The sequence below is a fragment of the Sinocyclocheilus anshuiensis genome, unplaced genomic scaffold, assembly GCF_001515605.1.
Source record: "Sinocyclocheilus anshuiensis isolate Anshui unplaced genomic scaffold, SAMN03320099.WGS_v1.1 scaffold213, whole genome shotgun sequence".
NCBI classification, from domain to species: Eukaryota; Metazoa; Chordata; class Actinopteri; order Cypriniformes; family Cyprinidae; genus Sinocyclocheilus; species Sinocyclocheilus anshuiensis.
The window spans coordinates 987,060-1,011,202 of NW_015540860.1; the positions used below are offsets into that span (position 1 = coordinate 987,060).

A 24,143-nucleotide genomic window follows, 5' to 3' on the forward strand; every position below is an offset into this window, starting at 1 on the left:
GGATCTCTAAATATTTAAAACTCCTGCTTAGCTGCATCTCTATTTGTGAAATTGTTGTTATAGTAATGGTGATATGCTGTGCTGATATGGGCTTCCCCTAGAGAGAAGGTCAGAGTGGACTGTGTTTCCACCAGAGCAGTTTCATCAACAGGTGTCAGAAGAAAGAAAATGGCATAGAGAGAGAGAGAGAGAGAGAGAGAGAGAGAGAGAGAGAGAGAGATCAGTTTCAGAGCAGCTCTGCTGAACAAAACCAAATCACAAAAAAAACTAATCATACCGCATTGGGAAAATGAAACTGCAAATCAAAGGAACCTGGAATGTTAGTAGGAAACTAAACAGAAGGTTTGATTTATCAGAATCAGAGACAGATCCTCATAGGAAACGCCAAACACACAGAAACATGGCTTCTAAATGGAAGAGTGTGACACTGGTGATGTTGCAAATGTCCAACTTCATTGTTATAAAGTTAGAGATATAACAGAGAACAATTCTGGAAAAACTCTCAACTTTCACTCTTTGTTGTCCTAAACTGTCAGAAATCAAATGCAGGTACTGTAGAGGAGGGCATTTGTGCATGATTTCATATTAATATTTAATTGTTATTTATATTTTGTTCATTGTCTGTTAATGTTCATTACTGTCTTGTTGAAAATGTATTTATTTATTTATTACTACTATTATTGTTTTGTTGTTTTTCATCATCCTCATCATCATCGTCATCATTATTATTAATAATGGTAGGCCTACTCTATTTTGTATTATTAACTTTTGTCTGACACTTTTGGTTTTGATGCTTTGGTAATTTTGTATGCATTAAACTTTGTGTCATTTAAGTACCCTGAAATTAAATTTATTTAAATAAAAATAAAAACAAATAATAGATAACTAATAATTAAAAATAAATAAATAAATAAATGTTCTTTAATAAAATGAATGTTCACTAATAAATAAAGCAGTGTTCACACATAAATAAATAAATAAATATATAAATGTTTTTTTTTATCAAATGAATGATCACTAAATAAAGCGATGTTCACAAATAAATAAATAATGTTCTTTAATAAAATGATTCGTATAATGATTTACATAAATAATAATCAAAGAGATAAATAATCGATCACTGTTGCTTCAGTGAATCGGTGAATCGCTACAAACAGACACAGATCGTCAGCTTGAACAGTTACCGTGATGCCGAATCGTTTCAGTTCTGATGTCATCCTCGTGTCACGGAGGAAGGTAGGCTAATCCACTGACTCCCGGTCAGTTTTCGAGGGCTCCCGTGTTTCACGCCGGGACTGGACCAAGAGAGAGGTGGAGTCTTTGGGCTTTGAGCTCTAACTCACCCCATGTCAATCCCCCTCTCCACACTTTCTGCCTCCTTTCTCGCACCGTACTCGGACGGGATACACAGCCGCGCAATGGAGTCGGAAGGCAGCCAAAGTAACCTGTCCTCCTCGGACTCTCCGCACGACCCCTGGTAAAAACCTTCCTCCGATCTCAAACTTACATATAAGAACGTCAGATCGAAATCAATTAAAAGTAACTAAACAAAGAGGGAAACGTGTTTTGGCGGTGTCCAGCGCACCTCTCATCCACTCGGATGAGTTTCACTGAGAATCACTGCCGTTATTTGAGTCTCGGAAGATCTTGACGCTTCTCTTCTGTCTTTTCAGTCCTTATACGCAAACGCGCAGCACTTGTTGATCACTTGTTTGTGTTGTTTTCACAGTAAAATGTTCATCGGTGGTCTGAGCTGGCAGACTACGCAAGGTGAGTAACACTTTACTAGCCTAAGTATCTGCACATGTCAGCCAAAGAGACAGACCTGATTCATACAAAACACTGAATTACTGTGTAATTGCGGTCTAAATAAATCTCAATAGCCCTTTCAAGCAGCTACAAAGTCTACAGTAAAGTTACAACCTGCAAATTCAATGCAATTTAATTCTTTAAGAAAATCTCTGAAACTGCTTAGAATCGAGTGGAAATGTAAGAAATTACTGCAACAATTGAAGAAGATTAAAGATAGTAGCTATAAAGATGAAGACATTTTTATAATGCATTGTGTTTCACGGTATGCATGCAACTAATAAGCAAGTAGCTCTGGATGAGAAAAAAATTTGGCTTGATCCTTTGTGCAAAGCCTATACAACAGGTTTAGCTGAGTGAATGGAGAAAGTTTCACCAACTGCTGTCATGCTGTAGGCTGTCCTCAGTATGTAGGACACATTGTTGTTTTGAATTACGCTGAGGTATTGTACACGGCACAGAACTCTTAATAGCCTTCCTGTCATCTGATTCTGCCAGCTATTATGATCATTCAATAGATAAACATTTTCATTAGGATTTATCAGCTTGGCAGGCACCTACTTTCCACCAAAGTCGGTAACTAAGAATCGTATTTGTGGCTAATATCTATATGTAGCCTACATTTTAGAGTTTTTAAAACAATTTTAGATTTAGAAATCAAAAATACATCGTTAAAGAGTAAATAACCTAAATTCACATAAAAAGTCCTGTATATTTCACTACATGACGATGACCTCACCTTGTATGTCACATCAGGCTTCTTAGATCATCTCCACTGATGATGTCATCCATTCACTGTTGATGTCATCAGGGAATAATCTTGGTTTTCCATCATCTTGTTTGGCTTCTCACCTTTAATGTTCTGAAATAATTCATCTTCTCCTGCGTTCTCAGAGGGTTTGAAGGACTACTTCTGCAAGTTTGGTGAAGTGAAAGAGAGTATGGTGATGAGAGATCCAGTTACAAAACGCTCAAGGTAAGGGAACAGCCAACCTGACTGGGAAGCGACAACAAACATACAAAGGCTTTTATTATTGACCGTATTGTCCGTTTTGCACAAATGGGTGGAGGTGTTGTAATTTTGATCCCTCTTTCCACTAGGGGTTTCGGATTTGTCACATTTGTTGACCAAGCTGGTGTGGACAAAGTCCTGGCCCAGTCCAGACATGAGCTGGACTCGAAAACTGTGAGTTTTTATCATCATTTAACTGCTGCGCTAACAGTCTTGTGTGTTGCGTTTAATAAAACCACTTCAGATACACATATTTTTTTATATTGCGCTATAATGAGTTTTAGTGCAGTATCTGACTGACTGAAATGCCAATATATAATTGTTCAGAGTCATAGATGCTGTGTATGCTTGTGAGGTTTCATTCCTCTTCACACTGGGTTTTGGTCAAACAATTCGGGAAGATTTGGAGAGAGAGAGCGAGAAAAAGTTCCCATCTCAGCCGTTCCTCAATTAGGTTGTCAGGGAAGCATTCCTATTCTGTGTCAATTGCTATGGTAACTAGGGGACCCGAACAGGGTATGCTGGGAGTTGCTGGGAAGCCTTTGTGGTGCCTTGTCTCAAGAGTGTTCACCAAACACATTAGACTCAGGCGGAATTCAGATTTTCCCCCTGTGGAAACTAGTCCTTGAACCCTGTGATGCCTCGGTGCTGTTTTACTAACAGGTGTACAAGGATTTTTAGGCCTTGTTTATGAATGACATTCATTGGATGAATAAAATAAACGTAATTTGGCATCAAAACGGATTAGTAGATTCAGTAAGAGTGCTAGAAATAGGAAACTTTAATGCAAGGTTTTGTGTTGCGGTGCATCTATTTGTGAGAGTCTTTGTCGCTGTGCAGAGCAGGCGGGTCCTGGGACAATGGTGCCCGTTGGTTACCATGACAACAGTGGAGTCACCCCCTAGGGGGTCAGTGGGGAGGGAGCATGAGGCCCGAAGGAGAAGAAAAAACTTTCTCATCTCTCTCTCTCCCTCTTCTGAAAGTTTGTTTGCACCGGTTCCTCATTTGAGTGAAAAACCGCCTCGCACTATGGCAACAGGTAGTACACGGCAAACCACAACGAAACTGTGTGTTTCTGTGCTTCAGAAATCCTCAGCACTTCAGGCAATTTGTTCACCGAGATCTTACACCAAAACAGGCAACCGAAGGAAAGAGACTGGAAAAGCCCATCGGACTCTTACATAAAACTACAGCGAGCGCTTAAAAAGTGTCTCAGTTCCAGTCTTCCACAGCCTGGCCGCTTGTGCTGTTTTCTAAGTGCCTCCCCACTGAGAGAGAGAGGCAGGCAGAGCCAGGGGAACATGGAGGCCTTTGTCCTGCTTTACCTCTATGACTGTGCCCCTGTGAAGGTGCCTTATGGCTGCTCGCCTGGGCCGACTTTAAACTGGAGATTAGCTTAACAAGCTCAGCGATGGGGAGGTGGAGGAGGGGAGGCCAGGAAAGAGAGAGAAACGTGTGCGGCGCAACTCATAAAAATCACAATTTTAAGTCAGCGGTCTTGGGATGCACTGTTGAGCGTTCTTGTGGATGGTGCGGTCGTTCTGTGTGTTTGTGTGTTTGTGTGTTTGTCTGTATGTGATTGATGCACACCGCTAGGGTTTTGGCGATTGACCCTAAAGGATTGACCTGGTTAGTTAAGTCCATTGACTTAAAATAGTTTTGACAGGGATGGCAATTGTGGCCGTTTAAGGGCACATTGTGGTCAGATACTATTCAGATATGTCCTTTTTTTATTGTATTTCTGAAATTATGTGAGTATGTGTTTTCATGTTAAAGAAAGCTGTGTCACTGGATGTGTTTATGTTTTCCCAAGATGGAAAATTTGTGAATCGAAGGGTAATGTTATTCCCAGAGCCACAGAGAAGTATTGACAGCATCTGAAAACACCCTTAAAATAAACACACAAATCAGAATATCCATACAAAGTGTGCATTTGTTGTGCACACTTTAATACTGAAGTGTATTAGCGCTGGGAGTCAAACTCAAAAAGAGGTTTTCATTGTACTCGACCTTTGGGTCAAGTGAGAATACAAAAAGAGCACATAAGAGTTTCCAAGATAAAAAAGTAAAACGTATCAGGTTCTTAGAAATGTAGTCTTTCTGTTCATTTTGGTTTCAGATGGTTTTAAAATACTTTTATTTAACACAAGTTTCATTTTTATTTTATTTAACATAGGTTTAACATGTTTTAATTTACAAATAAAAATGTCTGCCCCAGTTAAAAAAAAATCTAAGTATTTTCCTTACACATTGAATACATGTAAATATACACATCTTAATCAGTATTTTTACGTTTTTATTAAATAATTGTATTTTTAATTTTTAAAAATTTTGGTCACGCCACATTTTTTTTAATTTAGTGGACCAGCTTTTTAAACATTTATAAGCAGTGGAGCATATTTCTTAAAATATTATGTAAATAATAGTAATAATAATGAAAATAAAATAGTATTTGAAGAATTGCTTTCTTTTTTTCTATTTTTTTTCTTCATTATGATATCAGGACAGGTGTATCACCCCGCTATATTATTTTCTTTACATTTTTTACTTCATGGCCCCCCCCCCCCCCCCACCCAAAAAATATCAAAATACCTTTTAATTAAGAAATTGAAACCGTGCTTACAGTAGAAATGGTCTAGTAATTGTATGAATCACATTTTACTATGTTTAATATACATTAAAAAAAATGAAGACTGAAAAAGTGTAAAAGTTGAAGAGTTGAAACCTCATGTCTAAAACGAATGTAAATTTAGTGAAAGTCTATAGTGGATAAACTTAAAATCCCTCAGAATGGAATATTGTATTCATTGTATGTATTTTATATAATGATTAACTGTCAACTGTCATTTCATTGAACCATTGCGTGATAAAATGCAAAAGATATAAGCAAACATTCAAGACCGAAAAAGCGTAAAAGTTTAAGATTGACCACTAATGTGAATGTATTGAATGTCTATGGTGTTTAAACATACGAGCCCCTACTGAATCCATTACTTTTCAGTGTCTCTCCACTCTCCACATGGTCAAAACCAACTCTAATGACAATAATCTGTTTTATGTGACCATACATTTTATCCTCAGCTTTCCTCTCATGTGCGTATGTTGATTTTGTTTGTTTGTGTGTGTGTCTGTTTGTTTGTTTTTGATTGTGCACAGGAGTGGTGCGGCCTCAGCAATGTTGTGGACCGGAGGTGACTATCAGAGTAGTCTAGAAACTATAGACATACTGTAAACCGTAGCCTCTGCATCAGATCTCTGTTCAGATTAGCTTAGCCTCTTCATTTTACTCTCTAGATTCACAAAGAAACTCTGTTACTCGTAGTCTGTTGTATGAAAACAAACGGGCGACTCTGGTAAACTGCTGTAGTTTACCTCAGAGCTGCTAGCTCTTTAGCATAGCTCTATTCGAACCCTCTCTCGGACAGACTAATCATTATTGCTGCTAGCGCTGTACTGCCTTCACTGTCTTCTAGAATTTAACCTCAGTACAGCATGACGTAGACTAGCATTTGGTAAATAGATGGACTAGACTATAGACTAATATAGAGTATCTTGAGTATCTGTAATCTAGTTTGTCTACTGTGGCAGTGGGTGCTAATCAACATCAAATTTTCTGCACATGGTTCCTAAATAAAAAATCGAATGGTATATCAAAATGTTGTTGCTACATTTACACAAATTTAGCTTTAACTCTGTTTTAATGCATTTAAGTGCAAGCATACTGTAGATTCAAGGAGCTGGATGCTATTTGTAATGTTTCACAACTCATTTTCCAGATTTAGACACCAATAAATAATAATCAGACTTTTAGAAAGAAAGAAAAGAAATAGAAAGACATGCAAAAACAAACAAACACAAACAAACAAAATGTTTTGTTTGGCTGTCCGAAGAGTGTGTGGGTCAAAGATGCTTTTCTGCTTGAGTTTCTGTGCCTTCTTTTGTTTTCTGACCAGTCTTCTTCCAAGGAAACCTGGTTGTGGTGTTTCCCTGAGTGTTTTTCATGTCGTCCAGTGATGTTTACAGGAAAGCTGACCCTTCTCTTGTCCAGTCACAGGTGGCCATGACAGCCTCTTCTGTCTAGTCATACTCATCCATTTCCATTTGCCTCACATAGAAACCTGTAAACTTTTCTCCCTGTTTCTCTGTCGTCTGTGAACGTTACACTCTCTGATTTAAGGGGTCTTCACACTGACAGCAACAAAGCGACTCCAAGTTTGCCAGTTACGGTTGGCGATGAGAAAAGTCACATTGCAGGGACTAACAATTGGTTTGAAGGAAATTAATACTGTTTTTGAGGAAAGACGCATTAAACTGATCAAAAGGGACAGTAAAGACATTTACAATGTTACAAAAGATTTCTATTTCAGGTAAATGCTGTTCTGTTGAACTTTCTGTTCAACAAAGTATCCTAAAAAAAAAAGTGAATTAACAGTTTATACTAAAATATTAAGCAGCACTACTGTTTTTAAAATCGATGATAAGAAAGAATGATTATAGTGTAAAAATTATAATAATATTATAATCATCTAATAAATAATTTTAGAATGATTTCTGAAGGATCACGTGACACTGAATACTGGAGTCATGATGCTGAAAATCCAGTTTTGCCATCACAGGAATAAATTGCATTTTTACATATTTTCACATAGAAAGCCGTTATTTTAAATTGCAATAATATTTCACAATATTACTACATTTTTGCAAATACATGCAGCCTTGGCAAGAGGCTTCTTAATTCTTAAAAGTCTTCCTTTAAAAACATTACAAAATCATACCAAAACCAAAACTTAATACGATAGTTTATTTAGGGATATGATTATCAAAATTATGAGTTTTATGAATGATGACATTATTCAGTACTACAGTTTATATACAAGCACTTTTCTTCCAAAATAAACATTTTTTGCAGAAACAAACTGAACACAGAAAAATGAGTCTTGTTTATAATTTTTTTTTCAGTCATTTTATTCCAATTAATTGTGGCAGCCCTAGAACACACACTGTAACAGTACAAAAATAATACATATTCAGTCTATTTCATGTTAATGCTGCATATAGTATTACCAGGTCTATACAGTTTTTTTTTTCTTTTTTAATAGAGTCTTATTTACTTACTTATCTGTAATAGGATGTCCAAAAACTACGGCCAATGGCTCAGCCAACCAGTAATATTAGGAACGTCTTCAAGCGACCAATAATTCAACAACCTGGCAACATCTAACAATAAAATCACTGACAGTGTGAATGGAGCGTTATTCTCTTCTCAATAGTTTCTCACTGGCAATTCTCTCTTTAGACGAATCTACATTACTTTTTTCATTTCTCATCACTCTTGTCCTTCCCTGAATTCTGCATGTATGAATGTACCATCATTCTCAGACAGTAAAGTTAATGCAGGGTGCAGTCAGAGCCTTTAAAACACACAGGCAGATGTCCCTGCAAGGACAGAGAGACACCAACCGAAACCAGAGCTCAGAGGATGTGAGCTCCTCACTGATGTTCTCATTTATAGTCCTGGGTGTGTTGGTGTCAGTCTTCCCCTTTCTCCAGAATTTCTAAACTAGACCTTCTCCTCTCAAACTCTCCTCTAGATTGACCCGAAAGTTGCCTTTCCGCGACGAGCCCAGCCTAAGGTATGTGCCTGACTGGTCCACGTGGTCAAGATGCTTGATAATATCCAGCTTTTTGTTGTTTTTGAAGATCTTCATCTCTCCAACCTATCTCTCTTTTTCAGTTGGTGACTCGGACAAAGAAAATCTTTGTTGGAGGTCTGTCAGTGAACACTACTATTGAAGATGTAAAGCAGTACTTTGACCAGTTCGGAAAGGTAAGTCGTCTGTGTTACAGTGTTACAGTGATTTTACTATGGGTAAATGATGTTCTTAGGCTTGGAACAAGGAATAGGACTAATATTCCAGTTTGGTGAGGAAGCATGAAAGAGGGAACAAGAAAGGCGCAGAGAGACTGAGAGAAAGAGTTGGGGTAGAGTTTGAGAGTTTGGGGAAGGTGGGGGAGATTACTTGAATCTGAATTAATTTGATGGAACAGCTGCTCCTGCCCTCAGCCCCCCTCCTACCCGGTTACCACGGTGACCCTGCCCATCCATTGTCCCCAAGTAATTTAGCGGGCAAAAGGTTTTGTGTTTGGGGTGTGTGTGTGTGTGTGTGTGTAGGAGAAAAAACGAGGGAGAGACCGTGTGTTTAGGGGGAGGACGAATGTTCATAACTGAAGTAACACAACAATACATGCCAAAATCTGACGGGCTTCTGTAATAGATCATCTAACGTTTCTTTGCATCACACTTCAGTTACACATTGTCAGTGCAAAACTTGGGCAGAAAATAATTCATCATTCTTGAGCCATACTTAAGTGTGTGGAATGCAGACAGAGAGAGAAAAAGAGAGAGAGATGATAGTCGCAGCCACCCGGGGAAGTTGCAGATTAGTTTGCCTCACTGGTCACTTTGTGTTCTGGCCTGGTTTGAACAAGGGATGGAGAGAGGGAGCGATGGAGAGAGAAAAACAAACACCATGATAAGAAGCACACAGAACAAGATGGGACTCGATATGTAACTCAATTAAAAAAAGATACTAGTTAAGATTGGAAAATTTGAAAGGTTATTAAATACAAACGTGTGAAAAGTGAGAAAAGCTCACAGCTTTCTACTTGACCTGACCTTTAAAGGTGCACTCAGGAATTTCCCTCATGTAGGCAGTTGTTTTTGAAAATATTATCAGATTTGACAATGTGATAAATCATGTACACTCACATGAGATGAAGACTATAGTCAATAACAGCTGTTTTATGGGGGCTGCCTTATTTGTATCACAAGGCCAGACAAACGCTTGCTTTATCCGTACCTCTCGTCACAATTAGGTAGGCACTTTATTCCAAAGCAACTTGCGTTGCATTCAAGGTAAACATTTTATCAGCGCTTGCTCTCCCTAGGAATCGAAGCTTTGTCCTTGGCATTGCTAGCGCTTGCGCTGCTGTCTGAACTACAGGAATTCTGTTCTGTTGTTTAAGAGTGTGGGTGACCTAAACTGCTGATTTTCTTTATGTCCAAGACTGCCATATAGGCAAATACAGCATAATATAATTCTAAATGACAGAAAATTAAATTTCTACAATACTATATTGTATGTACAATTCTACATTTCTACAATAATATTGGTAACTTAAACTGTTGATTTTTGGTTTATGTCAAAGACTGTCATGTAGGCAAACACAACATATTAATAATGCTAAATGACAGAAAATGAAATGAACAAAAAAATTATTAAATTAAATGAACACTTAAAAAAAAAAAAAATTTTTCTTTAAATTCACATTTCTGCAATAATATTGGTGACTTAAACTGTTGATATTTCTTTATGTTCAAGACTGCCATATAGGCAAATAATGCTGATTGACAAAAAATTAAATGTACATAAAATTGATGAAATTAAAAAAAATATGACTTCAGATTCACATTTCTATGATAATTTTGGTCACTTAAACTTAAAACAAACTTAAACTGTTGTTTTATCTTTATGTCCAAGACTACCATAACAACAGTGGTGAGTGACAAAAAATGAAATGTGCATAAAATTGATTAAATTACATTAACATTTCTTAAATTATTTTAAACAATATTTACTCAAAGTTCACTAACTATTTTGTATCGTGATCCACCAAAATTTCAGCAACTGAAAAAATTAGAAAAAAAAAAGAAGTTCCGGCTGGAATACTTTTGGAGGATAAAAATTCATGACCGGAACAATTAGCACTTTTTCAGTTACCCATTTTGACTGTGTCAGTGTCTTTTTTGCGCACACAACATGGATAAACTACAATGGGTAAACATGTCAGCAGCACTTCATCCTGACCAAAAATTATGCTAGAGTAGCAATGTACAAACAGCTTGCTGCTGAACAACTTTTAATAACACTTTATTTTAAGGTGTCCTTGTTACACGTTACATGTACTTACTATTATAATAACACTAAATTATGCATAATTAAATGCAAGTAACCCTAAGACAAACCCTAATCTAACCTTAACCATATACAGTAGTAAGTACATGTAGTTAATTAATATTACTCAATACTTAAATGTATAATTACACTGTAGGACACCTTAAAATAAAGTGTTACCCAACTTTTAATACCACTGGTTCTAATTTATCCCTACCCCTACCCTACCTCCTTACCCAAATTGAATTACTGAAACTTTGTTTTCTGTTCTGGTTTTCAATTAAATGAAGGTGAAAAGAATATTTTTGGTACATCACTAACTTTTGTTTGTTATCCATTGATTAAAAAAAAAACATCTCCAAATGACCAAATATCAGCCAATTAATAACTAGTAATATTAAACCCTATACTACACTATTAGACAAGCTCTTTTTCCAGGCACACACATTAAAAGATGAGTAAAAGGACATGGAGAAGGAACACAGAGAGTGTTATTGGTCTTTTAGTTAGTCTTCACCAAGAGACTGTGAGCGTGTGCACACATCAAGTGTTGATTGGTCAGGCTGTCCACTTGTGTTTCATATTCTAGATTGAAAGTTTTTCATCCTCTTTCTTGTTCACACAAAGACCTCGAAGTTTGACCTTCACCTCTGACCTTTAGGTTGAAGCTGTCAGTATGCTCACTGTGACACTTTTTTGCACACACATACAGATGCTAAAACACAAGTCAGTACACTTTCTCCCTTCTTACTTCTAACGGAAACCCTATGATATTGCAGTTAGCATTCCAACTAATTAACTAGTTCGCAATGTTTTAAATATGCACTTGTAGTGTTGGCTGCTTCAAATCTTAAATATATATATTTATCTTAAGTGTACTTTACAGTTTTTTTCAACTGCTTACACACATTTTCAAAACTTTGCCTCTTTTTTTCCAGACTTTACACACAAATCCAAGAATTGCACACACAAAATGCAAAATGCCTCACATCTCTTGCAAAATGAAGCACTGCATTCAAAATATCACAAACACATCTCAAAAGCAAACATTTGCAAACTAGTTGAGGGTTTCAGGCCGTCTTTTATTTTCTCTGAAGCAAATTAAAAATAACATGAAAATTAAAAATATTTATTCAAAATAAATTAATACGTGTGGAAAAAATCCTTTCCCTTCTACCACGCGCACTCTGTGCCTCCTCCTAGCAACAATAACTGCAGCCATTTTAAGCGCAAAATAGTTTAAGACATGCGTTTTTGAGGCGTTAAATAATGGCGCAAATGGCAGTAATTTGACGAGCGCAAAAGTTAGTAAAACGCATTTCGTGATTCATTTGAATACTATCCTCCCATAACTTTTGCATCTGAAAGGGAAACTCCTACAAATGCATATTCAATAAGGTCAGGCTCAAAAATAACTGTCCACGCCTGTTCAGCGCTAATTCGTCACTGGGCGTCTTTAGTAAAACCTGACAGTACAATCGTAACGCCAAAAGACAGTTTGCGCTGGCACAAGCTATTAGTAAAACTGGCCCTTGTCGCATAGGCGGAGCGCGTGTAAGGCTGGGGAAGGCTTAAGGCTGATTTATACTTATGCGTCGGACCTACGCCGTAGGCTATGCGTCAGTTTTCATTTATACTTCTGCGTCTGTGTCTGCGTCAACGTGCAGTACACATGCAAACCGCTAGTCAGCAGTGTCCACGGGCATGTTGCTGGTGTAACCCGCAGTACCACGGCAAAAGCCGAAGAAGAAGCGGCTCGTCGGAGAAGCATTATAGCCGTGACGGCGGCAAATAAATATCAAATCATTAAACGCTTGCGATCTGCATAGAATTTATGTGCTGTTAAATTTTTGGAGAGGTGCACGTCAGACTACGGCGTATGGGTGTGCGTCTATGCGTAAGCTACGGCGTAGGTCCAACACAGAAGTATAAATCAGCCTTTAGCCTTCCCCTTGACCACGGGGACTTGGGGCAAAAATGCCACTAAACTGGACAAAAATGCCCCTGCACAAACAAATTAAATCTATTACGTCTGTTGCTAACAACGTGAATATGAATAGACAGTGTCGATTGCGGCATGTTGCACCGTATTTCATTTTAGGCGTTTTTACAGTGTTGCGCATTTTAACCAATCACACACATATCTGTTGAGCTTAGGAATGCAATGGCCAATCAGAAGCGTTCAGATGAGTCATCGTTTAAACTCATCAGTTTTGTTGAGAGCGCGCGCGTTCGCTGACTGAATTCCGGACTCTTGCGAATTCTCTCATCATAAACAACAAAGCGCAGATGTACGTACAATGTAAGTAAGAGATTCATTTCACAGTATACAGCTTCAGCATAATTGAGTTGGCCTATGCCTTGGCGTGTGGTCTAGTGTTTGAGTGTCAGGTTTCAGAAATTATGTGACAAGTAAAGATTTTGTATGTAAGCAGTTGAAAAAAAAACTGTAAAAGATTTAACTGACTATTTCTTAATTAACACACTTTAACTTTTGTCATCATTTACTCAAGTTGTTCCAAACCTGTACGAGTTTCTTTCTTCTGTTGAATACAAAAAAAAAAGCTATTTTGAAGAATGTTGGTAACCAAACAGTTAACAGTAGCCATTGACTTCCATATTTGTTTTCTATTTTATCTATTTAATAAATAGATTTATTTTCTATTTATTTTCCATAACTATGGAAGACAGTGGCTACCGTCAGCTGTTAAATGCTAAATTGCTAAATTGTGGTGACCTTTAAAGACTCCCTTAAAAGTTGACAAAACTAACAGATATACATGTTTAATATTTTCACTTCCAGAAAAACTGAAATAAAAAAAAACACTGATGACTCATCCTGCACTTCTCATATTTTTATCCAATCAAATGCCCCTATAAGCTCAAACTGACCATCATGTAGCATATTATGGTTTATGGCTATGATGTAGCTAAAGCCTATTGGCCATTTACAAAATAAAAGACATGCCCTTTTATGTTGCCTCAAACATTCTGTTTCAGTAGGATATGCGTCATCACAAGATTGAAAACGGTGACTAATGCTATAGATAACAAATAATCTCTTTCTCTTCCTGTCCTACAGGTGGATGACGCCATGCTTATGTTTGACAAAACCACCAACAGACACAGAGGTAAATTTCCCTTTCTCTATATTTCATTAAATAACTGTGCAGCCAATCTCCCGTTTGCTCCTTCCTTCCTAAACCTGGTCCAATCTGTCTCCGTCTCTTCTCCATGGCCCTCTATCCTGTACTCTGTAGGATAAGCGGTAGGTGAGGAGAGAGATTGAGTAATTAGTGTGTTTGTTAATCAGGGTTTAGGCTAAAACCTCGTTAAGCGCCCTTCCCTCCCCCTCGCCGGTTCGAAAGCACATCGATTATGACAGCTTGCATGCCTTTCAACCCAGCGGAGAGGTGGAGGAGATGAGACACATGGAGAGACAGACAGGAGACCAGAGCAGTACTTGAGAAGAGAGAAGCGAGTTTTGTTGGAAAAAAAACTAGTAGATCTTTTTGTTGAGAAAATCTAGCACTGTTTACGGAGACGAAGTGGACACGTGTATGACTTCAAAGGTTTAAAAAAGAATACAGGTCACAGGAAATCTATGTAATTACGGTATTAAGGGTGAACCTTAAGGACACAAGGACATTCACAAATATTTAACCTCAAAATGGAGAGGTTACAGGCACAAAGAAAAAGCACATTCAATTCGTTTTTACAGATACTTGGGGGAGTCCAAACGCCTGAGACTACAATCTGGGATGATTTAAATATGAATATAAAAAAGAAAAAGTTTTTTTTTTTTTTTGAAGTAAGGAAATGTTATGATTCTGCCCTAAACAAAGTGACAATGATCGTGTGATTTTTTTTTTTTTGGTGGATGTAGACATTCTGTAATTTATGTACACTACCGTTCAAAAGTTCAGGGGTCAGTATATATAAAAAAGAAAAATAAATTAATACTTTTATTCAGTAAAAATGTTACATTTTAATTTAATACAAATAATTAAAAATTCATTTGTAACAAAAATATATTTCAAATAAATGCCTTTTTGAAACTTTCTATTCATCGATAAATTCTGGAAAAAAAAAAAAATTATTGCAGATTACACCAAAAATTAATCAACTATTTTCAACACTGAAGAAATATTTCTTGAGCAGCAAATCAGCATATTAACATGAATTCTTATGGATCATGTGACACTGAAGACTGGAGTAATGGTGCTAAAAATTCAGCTTTGCCATCACAAGAACAAAATACACTTTACAATAGATTAAAATAGGAAACAATTATTGTAAATGGTAATATTACTGTTTTTATTGTATTTTTGTTTAAATAGACGTAGCATTGGTGAGAATAAGAGGCTTCTTGCAAAACATAGCAGTGTACTACATAAATAGTTAAATAAATTCAAATTTTCACTCAAATTGTTATGCTGATAATATAATTTTGTAACAGAAGCATTTCCATTAGTGGTCTCAGACTTTTGGACCCTAAATAAAAAGTATGATGGTGGTACTGTGGTACATTGATTATATCAGATGGTACTTTGATGTTTACCATGGTACATGTCCCCAAAAAATGGTAGTATCATTGTGATATCACAGTCATTCTGGTATTTATTTAACAAGGTTTGTGAGAAGGGAAGTAGAATTTGTTGGTAGTTTCATCTGACCTTCTCACCTGAAGTTGAACTGAAGTACATGAACTTTAGACATTGTTTATAATGATGGCTGAAGTGGAAATCCAAATGTAAACTGCGGTCTGAGCGTCTGGACTCTTTCTTGCCTCAGGGTTTGGATTTGTGACCTTTGAGAATGAAGATGTGGTGGAGAAAGTCTGTGAGATCCACTTCCACGAAATCAACAACAAGATGGTGAGAATTCTTATTCTGAGACACTGTTACGCACTGCTACAACTTGTGTTTGACTGACTGATATCTTCCCTTTCCACTCACAGGTGGAGTGTAAGAAGGCCCAGCCCAAGGAAGTGATGTCACCCACAGGCTCTTCAAGAGGTCGTGCTCGTGTCATGCCCTATGGGATGGATGCCTTCATGCTCGGCATAGGAATGCTGGGTAAGAGAGTAGATTACAAGGATGATTAGAGCTTAAAGCATGGAATGGACTCTTCTGCCCTCTGCTGTTCAGAGTGAAAAATGCAGTCTGGAGAAGCCATAAAATTCATACCGAAGACACAAATGCTACCCTTTCATTCTACTATATTGACTAATATTGATTTAGTATTAATTTGAGTTATCATATAACTGTTAATAATATTTAAATTATTGATAATATTCAAATCAAATATTATTTTACGCATATAATTGTTTAACAAAATATTATATGGTTTTGTTATTTACTCACAATACTTTATGAATAGACATTAATTGGTGTCATATTTTTCCCCAGGTTATCCAGGGTTCCAGGCAGCAACATATGCAGGTCGCAGCTATACTAGTCTCACACCAGGATACACATATCAGTTCCCTGGTAAAACTCAATGTCCAGCTCATGCATTCTGTAGGCCTTTTCACACATTGGTTCACGGGAATTAACTCTCTCTTGGGATGAGACTTTGCAAACACTCATTAAATACATTATTCAATATTGGGTTTTTGAATCAGGAAGGGATTGTTTATCAGTTTATAAATAAGCAATATCACATGAGTAGCCGTGCGATATGGCTGTATATCGGCACGGCTGTGATATGGCTGTAGGCACGACTACAACTACATTCATGCCTAAAAAATTGTAAAACTACATTCTACGACACAAAAACAGTATTATTTATACAATTCTAGTGGATTTGGGCATCCGCCATGACACTCGCTGTGAGAAATATCGCAAACGGAGTGATTTAAACAGTGAAATGGTTGGAGTTCTGTTATCACTACAATATTGCACTCCTCTCAGCCAATCAGATTCAAGGACCAGAAAGAACTGTTGTATAATTGCATATAACCAATTCAGTGACCATATTGTAATGGCTGTCAAATAAAAATGGCCAACATGTAGTTGCTAATTATGCTTTTGAACATTATCTGGCAGTCTTGGTAAAACATTTGATGTAACCCAATTTCCACATGCACAAAGTTAAATTAAAATTAATATTAATATTAATAGTCATTCATTGAAATTGAAATTTTGTGATTAGATTTTATGTGTAAAACCACATAGGTGACACTGGAGCACAAAACCAGTCATAAGTAACATGGGTATATTTGTAGCAATAGCCAACAATACATTGTATGGGTCAAAATTATTATTAATTTTTCTTTTATGCCAAAAGATCATGTTCCATGAAGATATTTTGTAAATTTCCTACCGTAAATATATATAAACTTAATTTTTGATTAGTAATATGCATTGCTAGCTTGGACTTTGTGGTCCAGGGTCACATATATTAGATTATACTTTATGTACAGTACCATTCGGGGTCGGTAAGATTTTTTAATGCTTTTGATGGAAGTCTTTAATGCATACCAAGGCTGCATTTATTTGATCAGAAATGCATACAAAACAGTAATAATGTGAAATATTATTACCATTTAAAATAACTGTTTTCTGTTTGAATACATTTTAAAAAGTAATTTATTCCTGTGATGGCAAAGCTGAATTTTCACACAATCCTTCAGAAATCATTCTAATATGCTGATTTGCTGCTCAGTTAACATTTCTTATTACTGTCAATACTGAAAACAGTTGTGCTGCTTATTATTTTTGTGAAAACCAGTCATTTACCCAAAAACCCATAGAGACCCATGGCTGCTTGTAAATCTTAGAGAGGCGGTCTAAAGGCCCGTTCACACCAAGCACGATAACTATAAAGATAACGATAAAGATATAGTTCTAAAAATCGTTCTCAATATTAAAGAATAGCATAGTTCACACCACAACTATAACGATAACGATACAGAGGAACGATATCGTTGTGATCACTTTCAAAACGATTTTTTTCCAGCTGATGAACGATAAAACACTGACAGCCAATCAGAATCCATCCTGCTGTAACGAGCTCAAGAATTTAAAGCGGCAGACGCATGTGCGCTTAGAATAAACAGACGATATCGTTCGCTGGTGTGGACGCTAATATCGTTATTTTTATAGTTATCGTTCTTGGTGTGAACAGGGCTTTAGACTGTCTTTCTGTGTGTCTTGCCACTCATAGGCCCTGTAGTGCTTGTCCATGTGTGTAGTGTGAACAGCACTTGTGTGTATGTTTAAACCGCTTTCTGTGTTTATCTCTATTCTAGAATTCCACTTAGAGAGGACCCCCCTTCTGACATCACCCCACCCCCCTGAGCTCACAGGTTAGTTCCTCTATGAGCTTTACAAGCAGCTATTGCACACGGCCAACACACAGCATAGCGTGATCTGATTGCTGTAAGCTAACGTTGTGACAACAGCACCCAGGAAATCCTGCATAACAGGCGTTACCACACATTATCAGAGCATTGTTTCTTACTCAGTATGATGCAAGCTCTTTTCCCACTGCTTTCGTACTGCTTGATACTGATTAAGTTCTCTTTCCTGTTTGTTTGCTTGTTCTACGTGTATGCGGCTGTTTTCGTAGCCATTCCTCTAACGGCGTACAACCCCATGGCGGCAGCCGCAGCAGCAGCAGCTGTGGTCAGAGGTGCGAGAATTTTGTTTTTTCTACATCCCACACACGACCCATGCTCAGGAAATAAGAGCTCACACCCCAATGGCTGGCCTATATAGCTTTAGGATTTCCGGTTAATGAAAAGTGATTGCGACATTGTGGAATGTCATGTTGATTTGTTCTGTAGGCTCAACTCCTTCTCGCTCAGCTGGGTTTTTAGGTACCAGCAGCCCTGGGCCGATGGCAGACCTGTATGGAACAGCCAATCAGGACTCAACCATCAGTAGCTACATCAGCGCTGCAAGCCCCGCCCCCAGCACTGGATTCAGCCACAGTCTCGGGGTGAGTCAGTGACATGCAGTGCTGCTATTGTGGACTAAAACTAAAAACTATTAAAAACATTTTCAGTCATTGAAATGAAGCTGGAAAAAACTACACTTAAAAAAACAGCATCACTAAAAATTAGAAATGTTGCTTTGGCATAAAACTAAAAGCTATATAAACATTTTCAGTCACTGAAATAAAGGTGGAAATAAACTACACTTTAAAAATAGCATCACTAAAAATTAGAAATGTTGCTTTGGCAAATAACTTAAAAATCATTTTAAGCTAAAGGACTAAAATTACGAAAACACAAAATTACTAATATTTAAACTACATTTAAAATGAAAACTGAAAATAGAAAAATAAAAGCTAACTCAGAACATTAACAAATACTATAATAGTGTAAAATACATTTAGAAATGTTCTCTTTGTATTCATACTGGTTCCATAAGGTTTAAAAAACACATTTCGACCATTTTCAAAAAAAAAATTACGTTCATTTAATGACTCTAAAAACATTCTGTGGTGTAACCAGCAACTAAAAAAATACATAAATAAATAAACATATATTTGTACATTTTGAATACATGTATGTATGTTAATCATTTTCAAATGATTTTTAAATATATATTTTTTAAGAATTCATAAATATCAATTTTTCGGAGTTACACCAGGTGACATTTTAAAACCTTGAAATGAAATGAAAGGTTAAATTATTGACCCTGACACACAGTCATGAGTGTCTGCAGGGCATATTTTCAAATATCAGTAGTAATTATTAGCTGTAATATTTCTAGGTAATAATAATTACTATTATTTATTATAAATTGTTATAAATAATTCACCAAAAAGTAATATAAGATTTCATATAAGTGTATTCAAGTCATTGTACATCTGAATTGCATTTTAGTGTATTTTTTTAATTAATCGCGAAAATCTGATGAACTATGAATTTGATAACTGAACTTTAAATAAGTAAAAATAAGCAAGTTATTCCTGTGGATTCCTTTATGCTGCATTAAAATTCATGCCGTATTTGTATCTTTACAGGGCCCTCTGATTGCCACAGCATTTACTAACGGCTATCACTGAAATGAGTGACAGGTACAATAGTATTCATGGTTCTGACGTCTTCCACACATCTTAAGGAAGGATTTTTGAAGTATGTGGTGATTTCAATCGAATATAACGGATGCACTCTACGTGCCCGCAGCATTTTGTTATTTTCTCAAGCTCTCTGTTTTTGAATGGTTTTGGATGACATGAATCAACTCTGATGGAATGTCGGCTGCAACACTATTAATGTGATTTGACATATTTCCTGTTTTATGAATTACTGTCATATCAGTCTCTAAACTAACCTCCTGCTCGTCTTATATAGAGCTAAACCTGTAAATAACTAGTTCATTTCTCAGTTTTAAACGCTATCAACTTAAGTCTATTTTTTGTCTTAGTTTTATTTTTTCTCTCACAGTTCTTGTTCAAAGTTTTGTCTTTTTTGTGATGACATTATGTACATGTAGGTTTGTAACTGTAGAAAAGCATTTTCATTTAACAGCATAAGAGCAATAATCTGTGTCAAAACTATTTGGATCTTTGTAGCGTATTTAAAAGACTAAATCGCTTTCAGACACATTTGGTAAATTTTCTACTGAAGAATATAGTGTGATGGGATGTCAAAATGTATATTTTGTTAGTTTTGCAACTGGATTTATTACATTGATCATGAAAATAGCAGTAATTATAAGGAGAACATATTTCTCAGACTTAGATTCGACCTTGTTTGTGTAAAATATTGTACATACTATCTTTTTGATCTGGTGAGATCTGTCGGCGTGATTAAGGGAGTTTTTTACACTCAAGAACGCAAACACATGATATCCTGTGTCCAAATTTTTTTTTTTTTTCATGATTTGATGAACTTGAACTTTTTGTTTTATTTTGTTCAGTGTTTTTTTGTGACAGAACAGAAGGCAATGTGAATGATGCTACTGCTGAGTGAGTGTGTGTCTGTGTGTGTTTGAGAGTGAAAGCATGTCTGGTGCTGTCATGATCTAATGTATTATCTTCAGTAAGATGTTTTAAAATGTGAAGTGTAACCCCTATTTCCATGCTGTTTTGTTGCTTTTACCAAGTTTATATCCATAACACAATTCCTTTAATCTCTTTTAGAGGTTTAAAGTGTTGCAATAATTAGAATATAAATATGCTTCAATTAACTGAAGATTCTGGTACTGGTGAAAAAAAAAAAGTAGCAACACTAATATAACACTTTTTATGAAGTAAACAGGATGGCTGTTATTAATTGAAAGTTTTAATGTTTCTTGTTTGAAGCTTGACCCTCTGATAAAATGAAATAAAAAAAAGTTAAAAGTACATTTGGAAATGCCAATTAAATTATTTCAAATTTCAAAACTCCTACATGATTTAAAACTGCATGACTCACTTTACACCAGACGTTGCCTGTTAATTTTGTTAGTCTTTTTTTTATTCAGCTGTGGCTTCAGAGCATGTCAAATCGCCTACAGTCTGTTACCGATTCTGTCTTCTGAAAGCGCACACTGAACACTCCCACACAGAAATCTGTATTCACGGGACATTTGTGAAAATATATTGAAACTAAAGATTTTGCTCAGGATGAAACAGCATTATCTTGTTGTTGAAGCACGTCATATGACTAGGGCTTTTACCGTTAAGTCGCTAAATGGGGTTGCGTAGGCAGCAACACGTATCAGTCTTTTTTGGTAAACATCTCTGTTCACTAAACATTTTATTTTTTGTCATCTTCTTGTATCACGCTTATTGCTACAAAACTTACTATTGACACCAAAAAGTAGTAACCTGCAACTATTAGCTTAAAGAGCTATTTTAACTTCAATTTTAACAATTGCAGTTTAATTCCTATATAAAGTCATTTCATACTGAAACAGTATCTTTTCAGTGCACTAACAGTCTTAAAAATAAAAGCACTAGCAAATAAACTACTCACAAAACATTTTGCAATTCTATGAGGTTGCATATCTGTTCGGCCTTTTGAAGAATGCTATAAAAAAATACTGTATGTTCAAGCTCACTACTTAACCTTAATCACTTGGAAGACACAAGAAAATGTGTAATTATAATTTTATCTTAAATATATATACATGCACCTTGAGCACAATACATCTTAAAATAGACTCAAATGTGAGCCGACAATATTTAATAATTCAGTCTTCATGAGTATTACATGAAGAAACACAAAGAGAAATACACTTTTACAGAAATACCCTTACTAAATTGGGCAAAACAGGACCAAAAGCTTGAAGTGCCATTAAAAGACTGTTGATGACAGTCATATGCAAGGCGAAAGATTACAGTGTGAATAAAATTCAGGCAAATAATGCTTAACCTTCATCCTTTGGTCCTTTCTTTATGTGGACCTCAGAGTATGTCACTGATTCCTCGGTGCAGCTCACTGAAGTGTGTGTCGGAGCTGGACAGTTCTAAAAAAATAAGTCATGATATAATGACAAAATAATTGCATGTGGTTACATATAAAGTGCAAGTGCAAAAGTAAACAATGCTGTCCATTTGCTTTCTGAATTGTTAACGTAACAATTAACTAAGCATGAGTTGAATACTACAGACTAAAAGGCTCTTGATAGCCATTATTTACCTCATTTCTTGATTTCACACTGTCTCGAGGAATGTTTAATGCTGCATAAACAACAGTTTCACGAGTGTCCGGGCATTGTGATCCACGGGTAGCATCAACCTGAGAGTGAAATAACTTATTTGAAAACTACAATATTACTTTTCTGAAAGACCATCAGCTCTGCCAATATTCACAATCAAATGAAAAAATTAAATAAATCAACAAACTTCACTCACCAGGGCTTGTTTTGCTCTAGGTTCTATTCTGCAGTGTCCTACTTAAAATAATAATAATAAAAAATTTGATAGTGAGTTTCAAATCTCAAGCACATTGTGATAAATCCATAAACATTAAACTTTAAAAGAAATACACAATTTTTTTTACCTTTATAATGTATGTGAATAACACAGGCAATACAGATGATCAGCAAAACAAAACCGAAGCCTGAAAGAACGGACCACATCACTATGTCTGAATTATAGGGGTTTGGTGGGAATCCCAGAGTCACAGGTGTGAGAGTTGGTGTTATCTCTGTACTTGAATTAGACACTACAATTGCTGTGAGAGAGAAGTATAAATGCCTATCATTTGGATTGCTCATTAGACTTTTTAAGTACCAAAAAAGTGTGGAGTGCATTGACTGTTGCATAAAACAAATGTATTGTATTCTCAGTCCTTTAACAGAATAGAATCAAAATAATTAAAATAAAGCTTACCCGCATACACGTGCGTCCCATTTCCATATTCAACAGTTCCAAGTCCAGGTACATTCATATGTGCTGTGCAGTAATACATGCCACTATGATTTAGACTTATTGACTGCAGGTGCAGCGTTGCGTTGATAAACACAGATCCATTTACAGGCGATGGATAGGCAGACTTAACAATCGCTTCACTCTGCACTATAGTTTGATTATCTCGCAACCACTTAACCATGATTCCTTCCACGCGTGAATCAGCTTTAATATGACAGGTGATGAGGACATTGGTGCCTTCTTTTGTTGTTATCTCAGGTATTTGCCACACAGATATGTCCCAAGATGCATCTCCAGAGACGAGACCTGTGAGAAAGCAGCAAAAAAAGTAAAGTAATTCATTCATTTAATTGTTATATATCTAGCAGCATCTTTATATTCAATTGTGCTACTGAGGAGGAAAGGGGACGATAATACCTGAGAACCAGATGGTTACGAAGAGAGCAGAGAGACTGGTGCGTGTCATTTTATTTAACCTGCATAGACAGCGGGTTTCTCAAGTTAGCAGAGGCAGCTGTTTTTCATTTTTCATGTGTGGTGTATCCTGCCGTTTGAATCAAAGCATCACCTTATCTGCATAAACTCACACGCTACGGTGACACCCACAGACAGGCCACTTGAGCTCTTTTTAACAGTTGACTCAGTGGCATCAATGATTTTTTTTTTTTTGTCTAATGTAAATTATTCATTTAGCAAATCTATTAATTTATTCAAAAATACAATGAAATCCAATTCATACAAACGATGCAATTCATACTTTCTACGATGAACATGCTTTTAGTTTCTGTATTAAAATGTATTTTGAGATTTTGTTGAGGTGCAAAAGGCCAAAAAAATGAAACAGCTGTCATTATATCATAATGAACAAAAAATCATTAATGAAAGAATGACATTCTTGAAAAGAAAAAAGAATACAAATATTTTAACCTTGAAAACATCTTTAAACCCTTTTTTTAAATAATATATGAACATACATAGAACATGTGATTACACTTTATTTTAAGATGTCCTTGTTACAATGATTGAATATTAATTAACAATATGTCCTT

At 36.2% G+C, this 24,143-nt stretch overlaps 2 protein-coding genes across 7 annotated transcripts; one reads left to right on the plus strand and one right to left on the minus strand.

Moving 5' to 3' along the window:
• Positions 1-1,274: 1,274 nt before the first annotated feature.
• On the plus strand, positions 1,275-21,042 carry msi1b (musashi RNA binding protein 1b). 5 transcript variants are annotated; one of them, XM_016485480.1, is made up of 14 exons: positions 1,281-1,477; positions 1,730-1,770; positions 2,704-2,785; positions 2,911-2,995; positions 8,413-8,454; positions 8,556-8,648; positions 13,859-13,907; positions 15,571-15,653; positions 15,737-15,854; positions 16,188-16,268; positions 18,032-18,088; positions 18,352-18,414; positions 18,590-18,723; positions 19,756-21,042. In XM_016485480.1, the coding sequence occupies exons 1-14, from the start codon at positions 1,347-1,349 to the stop codon at positions 19,795-19,797; spliced, it is 1,101 nt and encodes a 366-aa protein (XP_016340966.1). In that variant the 5' UTR covers positions 1,281-1,346; the 3' UTR covers positions 19,798-21,042. The 5 variants fall into 5 exon arrangements, with proteins under 5 accessions (XP_016340968.1, XP_016340967.1, XP_016340966.1 ...); XM_016485479.1 differs by having other exon boundaries at positions 1,284-1,477; positions 18,569-18,723; XM_016485482.1 differs by lacking the exon at positions 18,032-18,088 and having other exon boundaries at positions 1,275-1,477.
• An 814-nt stretch (positions 21,043-21,856) lies between these two features.
• On the minus strand, positions 21,857-23,675 carry LOC107687985 (uncharacterized). Of its 2 annotated transcripts, none has more exons than XM_016485514.1 (6): positions 23,512-23,675; positions 23,056-23,400; positions 22,724-22,897; positions 22,576-22,613; positions 22,361-22,459; positions 21,857-22,187 (listed from the first exon to the last, which is right to left on the minus strand). In XM_016485514.1, the coding sequence occupies exons 1-6, from the start codon at positions 23,558-23,560 to the stop codon at positions 22,089-22,091; spliced, it is 804 nt and encodes a 267-aa protein (XP_016341000.1). In that variant the 5' UTR covers positions 23,561-23,675; the 3' UTR covers positions 21,857-22,088. The 2 variants fall into 2 exon arrangements, with proteins under 2 accessions (XP_016341000.1, XP_016340999.1); XM_016485513.1 differs by having other exon boundaries at positions 22,576-22,616.
• Positions 23,676-24,143: the final 468 nt, after the last annotated feature.

What these genes read in the sequence shown, in the direction of transcription:
- msi1b (XM_016485479.1), top strand. Translation starts at nt 1,347, where the DNA reads ATGTCAATCCCCCTCTCCACACTTTCTGCCTCCTTTCTCGCACCGTAC. An exon ending in GAGCTGGCAGACTACGCAAG is followed by an intron (nt 1,771 to 2,703) that starts GTGAGTAACACT and finishes CTGCGTTCTCAG; the next exon opens with AGGGTTTGAAGGACTACTTC. An exon ending in ATGAGCTGGACTCGAAAACT is followed by an intron (nt 2,996 to 8,412) that starts GTGAGTTTTTAT and finishes ACTCTCCTCTAG; the next exon opens with ATTGACCCGAAAGTTGCCTT.
- LOC107687985 (XM_016485513.1), bottom strand. Translation starts at nt 23,560, where the DNA reads ATGACACGCACCAGTCTCTCTGCTCTCTTCGTAACCATCTGGTTCTCA. An exon ending in CGTAACCATCTGGTTCTCAG is followed by an intron (nt 23,401 to 23,511) that starts GTATTATCGTCC and finishes GCTTTCTCACAG; the next exon opens with GTCTCGTCTCTGGAGATGCA. An exon ending in CTAGAGCAAAACAAGCCCTG is followed by an intron (nt 22,460 to 22,575) that starts GTGAGTGAAGTT and finishes TTTCACTCTCAG; the next exon opens with GTTGATGCTACCCGTGGATC.